Below are 10,000 nucleotides of genomic sequence, written 5' to 3' on the forward strand. Positions count from 1 at the left end.
AGAGAGAGAGAAGAGAGAGAGAGAGAGAGAGAGAGAGAGAGAGAGAGAGAGAGAGAGAGAGAGAGAGAGAGAGAGAGAGAGAGAGAGAGAGAGAGAGAGAGAGAGACAGAGAGAGAGAAAAAACCGATATCACAACAATAAAAGTATAATCACTTCAATGATACTTAGATAAGAAGAACGAAGAAGACCATAAGAAGACAAAGAAGAAGACGAAAAAGAAGAAGATGAAGAGGAAGGAGAAGTAGAAGAAGAAGAAAGAAAAAGAAAAAAGAAAAATAACAAGACGAAGGAGGAAGAAAAGAAAGAATCACAAAAAGACGGAGGAAGAAAAGAAAGAATAACAAAAAGAAGAAGAAAAGGAGAACAAAACGAAGAGAAAACAACAACAACAATAACAACAAACAAAAAAGAACTTACTTGGTGTGAATAATATTCTCGAGAACAGGTGTGTTATAGTCATCATTATTGCTTGCGTTGCGGGTGTCGATGGTCACGATGGTCGATTTGTTCTGGTTGTTGGACGAAGAATAATAGTAAAGGTCGAATCTGAAAGGGAAGTTTGGGGTGAATTACGAGCTTAAAGAAGAGGAAAGTTTGGTTGATTGAAAACCTGGTAAAAAAAGAAAGAAAGAAAAAAAAGATGTCTGTGTAGATTTTAACCCATTCACGACGGGCATGTTACGTACGTCTATGCTATGCCCACTGTGAGTTTACTTGTTTAATTGTTTTATAACATAGAAGGCTACACTTGTACTAAATCACCAATGAGCTAATTACGAGTCCTGCCTGTCTCGCTCGTTTACCCTTTTCTTCTATTTACGAAAATATTTTACATTATCTTATTTTGCTATTACTAATGTTTATAACATTATAACAATTATAATGTTTATAATAAAAACAACACCATCGATATCCAAAGCACTAGTAAAAATACATTTTCCCGCCAATTCAAGGAAAGGTGAAATCAGGTAAGGCAGAGCCATCTATGTGTAGAGACATTTCACAAAAAATAAAAAAAAGGAGCAAAGCCTTTTCCCATTTTTTATTCATTTTCCCTGGCGGCAATGAGTTAATGGGGATGTAGTGGCAGTAATAATGATAATGATAATATTAATAATGATAATATTAATAATGATAATAATAATAATAATAATAATGATAATGATACTAATAATGATGATTATACTACTACTACTACTACTAATAATAATGATAATTATTATTATTAATATTATAATGATAAAATTATAATATGATAATAATAATAATAATGATGATAGTTATAATAATAATAATAATAATAATAATAATAATAATAATAACAATAATAATTATAGTAATAATGATGATAAAAATATTACAATAATAATCATGATAATAATAATAATAATCATAATGATGATCATAATAATAATAATGATAATAATAATAATAATAAATAGATAAATAGAAGTCGCACAGAATAAAGCAGTCGAAAAATAAAAAATAAACTGAAAACTTGAAATAAGCTCGTAATCCGTCTGAAAAAAAATAGACAAGACACGCATGAAGAATGACACCGAGACGCTTAAACACACTGAAATATGTCCGGTGAATCATGAATTTAAAATCTTGTGAAATCATATATATTCATTAAATAACATTTATCAAAAACCAACTCAGAAACGATTGAATCACAGAACCTATCACAACCCGCCCCCCGCCCCCCCTCCGTAACGATCCCAACCCACTCACCTGTTTTAAACATAATAGCTTTCATATACAAATAATGGATAATTTATATTCAGAATTACAGAATCCGTAATTCCGCCCCCCCCCCCCCCCCAACCGTAACCCCCCCACCTAACTCACCTGTTCTAAGCATAATAATTTCCAAATACAGATAGTAACTAATTTTTCATCCAGAATTACAGAATATACCATAGCCCCCCCCCCCCCCTCCTCCCGTAATGATCCCAAGCCCACTCACCTGTTCTCAGCATAATAATTTAAATCTACGGATGAGAAATAAGTTTCACCTACCATAATGGTTTTAATATTCAGATGAGAGATAACTTTCACCTACCATAATTCCCCCCCCCCCCAACCCACTCACCTGTTCTCAGCATGGTAGTCCCTCAAGAGCTCTCGATTGGGGTTGAAAAGGACCCCATAGGCATCGTCACTCCGCACAACCCATATCGGTAGTGTGGGGGTCTTGAGGCGCGACCCCACCGCCACGGGGAATTTGTTCTCTGACCTTTGGCACACCAGGTGACCTACTTCGGCCCGCTTCAGCACGCCCGTCTTGGGTTTTGACTGCGGGAGGTCACGGGGGTATAGCAGGTTATAGAAGGTTAGGTGGGTATACAGGGAGGTAGAGAGGAGGGTGTACTGTATATGATCTATGCGTGGGTTGGGGAGAGATTGCTGTGATTACTTTGTTTAAAGGTATAACTCTGGCTATGGATAAGATGTCTTTGAGATTAGATGATGTCTTCAAACTCGGGCTGTATAGTTATAAGATTAAACAAATTTGTTTTCTGATTTTTTTGTTTATATAAACTAAAACTAACTTTGAAGGAAAATATCTTCAGACATAGAGTACTCTTCTTTTTTCTTTTAATCTTTTCTCTCTCTTTTGTGTTTCCCATTGTATGTATATCTAATCTCCCTTTCTCTCTCTCTCTTTTTAGAGTTCATCCATTTCTTTTTCTTTTGTTTTTCTTTTCTTTCTTATCTCTGCCCCCCACCCCTCTCTGTCTCTGTCTGTCTCTCTCTCTCTCTCTCTCTCTCTCTCTCTCTCTCTCTCTCTCTCTCTCTCTCTCTCTCTCTCTCTCTCTCTCTCTCTCCCCCTTCCTTACCTCCCTCCCTCCCTCCCTCTTCATCCCTCCCCCCCCTCTATCCCCTCTCCTTCCCTCCCTCCCTCCACCCCTCTCCCTCCCTCCCACTCAACCCAACACATACCATCGTCTCCTCCGTTCCCTCGTATATAATTCCATTGTGCAGATAAGGCGTTGCTCTGCCAGTGAGGATGAACGAGGCGAGCATGGGGTGAATGTGCCCGTTGGGTTGAATGAGACTCTCCTTCACGCCTGCTACGTCCTCCATTACCCTGGGGGACAGAGTGAGGAAAGGAGAAGGATTTTTAGATTAACGAGGAGGAGGAGGAGGAGGAGGAGGAGGAGGTGGAGGAGGAGGGGGAGAAGGGGGAAGAGGGGGAAGAGGGGGAAGAGGGGGAAGAGGGGGAAGAGGGGGAAGAGGGGGAAGAGGGGGAAGAGGGGGAAGAGGGGGAAGAGGAGGAGAGAGAATGACGATGGTGAGGGAGACGGATGAGGGTGAGGAGGGTGTGTTTGGAAAGAGGATGATGCATAGGGGAAAGAGAAGGATGATTAGAAAAAGGAGGAGGAGAGAGAATGAGGATAACAAGGAGGAAATAGAAGGGAGATGATGAATAAAGGTAATGAATGAGGATGGCGAATGGGGGAAGGAGAAAGATAATTAGAGAAAAGGAGGAGGAGGAAGAATGAAGATAACGAGAGAGAAAATGGAATGATGTTGATAATTAAAGCTATGGAACGTGTTTTTGGGATGAGGATGGCGAACGAGGGAAGAAGGATGATAATGGAGAATAATTATGAATTAAGAGAAAATGGTTAGTAAAGGAGGAGGTTAGTGAATGACAATGGTAAGGTGGATATGGAATGAAGTTGATGGATAAGAATGAGGAATATGTGTTATGATGAGGATAAGAATAAGATGATGAATAAGGAAGATGATAAGGAGTTACGAAAAACTGGATAAATAGGATGATGAATAAATACCAAGATGTTGAGGAAAGAAGAGTCTGATGAATGAATATGAATGATATTTATAGCGATGATAGTAGAAAAATATGAAGTATGACGAACAAATATGCAGATCACGAGAAGGTCTAAAGATAATGAAAAAGATAATGAATAAGTCTAAAGATAATGAAAAAGATAATGAATGAGTCTAAAGATAATGAGTAAGTCTAAAGATAAGGAATAGATATGAAGAAACTAGATAGTATGAAGATGAATAAATATTATGATAATGAAATAAGCACGAAGATGATGAGTTATTGTGAATATGATGAACAAAAAGGAACAAGACGAATTAGTTAAGATGAGTTTGTTTAATATGCAAATGGATGGATAAACAGAGATACTGCACGATAGACAGATACTGATCGTAATAGATAGATGAAAATGAACATGAAGTGGTCACGGTATTAAGAAAAAGATATATAAAGATGGATGTGATGAACAGAGATAGATTGAAAATTCGTTAACAATTTTATTTTCCGTTTTTAATCTATACGGATGACTAGTAAAATACTGAGTAGGGAAAGACTGCAATAAAAAAAAAAAAAAAAAAAGAGAAAAGGATGATAATAATCATTTATTTTATAAATCTGATGGACATTACTTTTTTTGTTTTGTTTATTTTAAGAGAAGAAAATAGTTAATATCCAGATACAAAGACAATGAGATAGATATATATGTAGATGGACAGATATCTAGAAAAACACAGAGAAAGATATAGAGATAAAAAGACAGAGAAAGATATAGAGATAAAAAGACAGAAAGATGCTAGATAAAGAAATAGATGGACAAACTGTTACATATTTATATACATATATCATATATTACATATAGATATGTATTTTCTACCAAATCCCACCTTTTGAAAGTTCGGGTCATTATAAGACTGTACACGAACAGCAGTAGGCCAGACCGATTGTTGGACATGAACTGTGGATTAAAAAGTAGAATATATATTACTAAGAGATATAAACTGAAGGATATTACATGGATATTACAAGTATAAATTGTTACACAAAATAGGTATTTGTTTTAGAGGATTTACACCTCTAAAACAAAGGAATCGTCATTGCAAGTACTGAAGGTTTTAAACCCAAAGAAAATATCAATATTTGTTATAGCACTGACTGTAACGATGCTAAAGACCCAGGGACCATGTCTATAAATGTCATAATTCTATATTTCATTTTATATTCAATTTTATCGTCTGAACTTATTCCATTCGCCCCATGTGGCAAGAAAATATGCCATGCCCACTGTAATACACGTTTATTTATTGTATTTACACATAGATGGCTCTACAAGTTCTTAATCACCAAATAGCCAGTTATCAGAACTATTTATCTCACCTGTTTACCCTTTTCCTTCACTCTAGGAAAGGGCCTTTTGTATCATTTCATTGTCTAAAATATTTTAATGACAATTTAATAATCATAACATCAATAACAATAATAATAGTACCGATAGCCATGGTATTAATAAGAAAAACACATTTTCCCGCCAATTCAAGGAATGGAGAAATCAGGATCGGTAACTAGGACCTACTGACAGACTCCTTGCCGGCTGAGCAAATGTGGAGCCATCTGTATGTAACAAAATTCATCAAAATCTACAGGGGGTAGAACATAAGGATAAACTTACCTCGAATAAATGCCTTTTTACGGTGAATCTAAGATCATCCAGTTTATCAAATTCGAATAAGTGGATCTGAAAAAAAAGTTTATTTTAATTTGATTTCTGACATTTATTTTATTATCATTGTTGATTTGTATACATTCACAAATTTTGACGACGTCATTATTTTCTGTAATCATTCATCTAATTCTTCATTTATATACAAATTGATACGAACTTTGAAATAAAATTTTCTCTATTCATTGTATACAGAATTACTCTATTTTTCATTACAACCGTTTGAGAAGAACATTTACACGTTATCACACAAAAAGCGAACAAAAATGAATAAAATAAACGATGTAAATGAAAATAAAAATATCTACAGGGAAAATTAAATTATCCTTCATATGCAGGATGTTCATCAAGAATAAATGTGATACTCCTTATGAAGAGAGAGAGAGAGAGATAGTGAAAGATAGATAGATAGACAAATAGATCGATTGGTAGATAGATGGATAGATCGATTAATAGGTAGATGAATAGATAGATAGATAGATAAATAGATAGACAGACAGATAAATAGATAGATAGATAGGTAGATAGATAGAGAGAGAGCGAGAGGGAGAGAGAGAGAGAGAGAGAGAGAGAGAGAGAGAGAGAGAGAAATAAACAAATAAAAAGAAAAATAAACAGACAGAGACAAAGCAAACAGAAACAAATAACAATCAGAAACAGAAACAGAGACAGAGAAGGAGAGAACAAGAAAAAAAAAATATCTCTATCTATCCATCAATCTCTCTATCTCTCTATATCTCTCTCTCTCTCTCTCTCTATCTATCTATCTATCTATCTATCTATCTATCTATCTATCTATCTATCTATCTATCTATCTATCTATCTATCTATCTATCTCTCTATCTATCTATCTCTCTCTCTCTCTCTCTCTATCTATCTATCTATCTATAAGCCAAAACATGAAAATCAAAAAACCGTTCACTCGCCTTCTCTGTGCATCCATCGCACTGATAACTCTCATTATCCCTCGCATAAGCCACGTCCTGGGTGAGGCAGAGTGTGGCAGAGGTCTTGTCACCGACTTGCCATATGACATCTGCAATTGCATCCACGAGAGAGTCTTCCTGAGCGCGCATGCTCGCCTTCAGCAGCCTGGGGGAGGGGAGAAAGGGTGGATGAAGAAGGGAGGGAGGGTGGAAGGGAGGGAGGGTGGAAGGGAGGGAGGGTGGAAGGGAGGGAGGGTGGGAGGGAAGGAGGGATGGGGGATGGGAGATGGAGGGATAGATAGATAGGTGGAGAGATGGATGGATGGATGTATGGATAGATAGATAGATAGATAGATAGATAGATAGATAGATAGATAGATAGATAGATAGATAGATAGATAGATAGATAGATAGATAGATAGATAGATATATAGATAGATAGATAGATAGATAAATAGATGGATGGATAGAGATAGATAGATGGGTGGATAGAAATAGATAGATATATAGATAGAGGGATAGATAGAAAGATATACAGATGGATGGATAGAGATAGATAGATAGATAGATGGATAGAGATAGAAAGAAAGATAGAAAGATAGATAGATGGATGGACAGAGATAGATAGATAGATAGATAGATAGATAGATAGATAGATAGATGGATGGATAGATAGGACAAATAGCCAGATTCCTAGATAGACAGAGAATGAATGAAAGAGAAATATAGAGCAAAATTTTAAAATACGATTGCGAAGTTAGAAAAACAAGGACATGCAAAGCAAAACAGTCCACAGGAAGCATTAGCAAACACGTAACTTGTCAAAAAGGCAAGTAAGAAGTGAAACAATGTAACACGAAAACGAAGAAGGATTGATATTTTTTTGTAATAATATTTCTTTCCAGTAATCCACACAAAGGCACAAAGCAGACAGGTCAGATCGAGGACACGTGACCTGGGAAGCGGAGAGAATTTTGACATTTTCTAAAGACTTTATTTTTTTTTTTTTTTAGTTTTTTACTTCTGGAATTCTAGAAGATTTTTGTGTATCTTAAGTTCCAGTAAAGTAGGTGTTTTTATGGTTGTTTAGGGAAGTAACTTATTTTTGGCAATTCTAAACTTCTACTTAGGGAGTCTCATAGTTATATCTTATTATATCTCATTATATCATCTCTCTCTGTCTACCTAACGTTTTTATGAGAATTATTAATGAGAATTATTAATGAGGGCAATAATTAGGAATTTCATTTGCATCTAGAAATCGGCCTTAGTTTCATTCCTTCTAGAAATTCGACAGAAAAAAAAAAAAAAAAATGCCTTCTTAAATCTTATCTCTTCTCAAAATTATAAACGTTCTTTTCTAAATAGTTTACGAGAGAATCTGAAACATTTCACTGAGAAATGATAAGGAAGATATATTTGTCATATACCCACAAAGGCAAACACGTCACAGCTACGCCCATAAATAATTTCATAATCTTTCGAATCCAGAATACAAATTGGAAAAAAAAAAAGAAAAATGAAAGAGGTAGAGAACGTATAACACATTTTCCAAAGGATTATGAACCACGCTATCCCTAAAAATAACGTTATGTGACGTTTATGTCAAGTTAGCGTGACGATCTATGAAAATACACATACTTAATCGTGTGCGAGGAAGACTGTAAAAAAAAAAAAAAAAAAAAACATATTTAAATAATTACTTCTTTTACATCAGTTTGTCTTAATTCGTTGTATCGTGTCACGATGAAATTAAGGGTTGCGTCCAATTTACCTGAGTTACCCCGATAAAAATCAAATAACATTGCTGTGCTACGTTTTCTTCGTGTATTGAATGAACCATAAATAGACAAGGACAAGTTCATAATATTATTAGTATTTTATCTGTCAAGTGACCTTCAGAACGTGCAAAATTAACTTAGAAAGTAAGACACTACATTATAGATTCCGAATATAATAGACCATTACTGGGAATGGACAGAGAACGAATTAAATTAAATAATATTTATTAGAACTGCATCCCTGGAATCAACGAGAAAGCTTTTTAGAAGAATTACCTTGTTGAAAATATTGCGTCTCAGTTTCCTAAACCACGCGAACCTCGCTAAGGATTTCGTAATAATAATAATAATAATAATAATAATAATAACAATAATAATAATAATAATAGCAAAGGTAAATATGATATTGTCGATGACAGTGATAATAATGGTGATTATGGTAAGGATAATAATAATGACGGTAGTAGTAGTAATAATAAAAACAGTAATAATAATAATGGCGATAATGATACTGGTAATAATGATAACAATAACGATAATGATAATAAAATTAACAAGAGTGATGATAATAATAATCATGATGATAATAATAATAAAGATGATAATGATAATAGTGATGATAATAATAATAATAGTGATAATAATAAAGATATTAATAGTAATAATAATGATAATAATAATGGAAACAACAAGAACAGTAATAACAATAAAGATGATAATAATGGTAATGATAATGATAGTAATGACGATAATGATAATAGTACTGATGGTGGTGGTGATAATAAAAATGTTAACAAAAAATTATACTACCACTACTACTACTACTACTAATGTTGATAATTTCACTACAATAATAGCAATGACAATATTCATTATCGTTATTATGATTTTTACTAATATATTATGATAATGATAGTAATAGGGATGACAGTAGTGGAAGTAGAGAAAGATAATAATGCTGAAAATTATATTATTATAAATAATAACAAAGAAAATAATGATAATAATAATAATTGTTGTTATTTCAATTTTTATCATTATCAATATCCATATAATGCTAGTGGGATCATTACTGTTATTGTTTATATCAATATTATCATTACTTTCACTATTATTATCGTTATCATTATCATTGTCATCATTATTATCATTATTATCATTATCTCACCATTACCATTATCATTATCATTATCCTCCTCCTCCTTCTCATCACCATCTTTATTATCATCATCATCATCCTCATCATCATCATAGATATCATTATCATTATTACCACCAGAATACGTCGTGGACAAAAAAACAAAAAAACACACACTCACGCTTTAGGTTCAACGCTGGACTTCCCCTTGGTCTTGGCGAAGAGAAGGTGCTTGAGGACGAAACCCTGCATGCACATAACCAGGCCTTTGGTTACGTTCTTGGTCACCCTCAGGCCATAGCCCATCGGCGTGTCGTAAGGCTGGAAGCCGAAGGATTGGTTGGTCCATTCGGTTTCCACGGAGCCGATCATGCTGGATGAACCGAAGACGAGGGTGCGGAGTTTCTGTGTTGAAGGAAAGGGGGAAATTGGGGTGGGTGGTGAAGGGAAGGACGGAAGGAGAGAAGGAGGGAGGGAAGCAGGGAGGGAGGGAGGGAAGGAGGGAGGGAGGCAGAGATAAAGGGAGTGTGGAAAGGAAGGAGGGATGGTAGAAAGGAGGGAGGGAGGGAAAGTAGGAGAGAAGGAGGGAAGAAAGGAGGGTAAGAAGGAGATAGGGAAGGAGTGAGGGAACGAAGG

General features: G+C 35.0%; 1 protein-coding gene across 1 annotated transcript in view; it reads right to left on the minus strand.

Annotated features, from left to right (window-relative positions):
* Window positions 1–10,000, minus strand: part of LOC125040455 (inactive ubiquitin carboxyl-terminal hydrolase MINDY-4B-like) — a 15,966-nt gene that overhangs the window by 642 nt on the left and 5,324 nt on the right. The window contains exons 3-9 of the mRNA XM_047635007.1: window positions 9,546–9,769; window positions 6,446–6,611; window positions 5,469–5,534; window positions 4,687–4,757; window positions 2,947–3,094; window positions 2,096–2,298; window positions 418–546 (exon numbers count right to left, since the gene is read on the minus strand). Coding sequence (XP_047490963.1) covers window positions 418–546; window positions 2,096–2,298; window positions 2,947–3,094; window positions 4,687–4,757; window positions 5,469–5,534; window positions 6,446–6,611; window positions 9,546–9,769 — 1,007 coding nt within the window. The remainder of the gene's footprint in view (window positions 1–417; window positions 547–2,095; window positions 2,299–2,946; window positions 3,095–4,686; window positions 4,758–5,468; window positions 5,535–6,445; window positions 6,612–9,545; window positions 9,770–10,000) is intronic.

This window comes from Penaeus chinensis, chromosome 29 (assembly GCF_019202785.1).
Source record: "Penaeus chinensis breed Huanghai No. 1 chromosome 29, ASM1920278v2, whole genome shotgun sequence".
Lineage (NCBI taxonomy): Eukaryota > Metazoa > Arthropoda > Malacostraca > Decapoda > Penaeidae > Penaeus > Penaeus chinensis.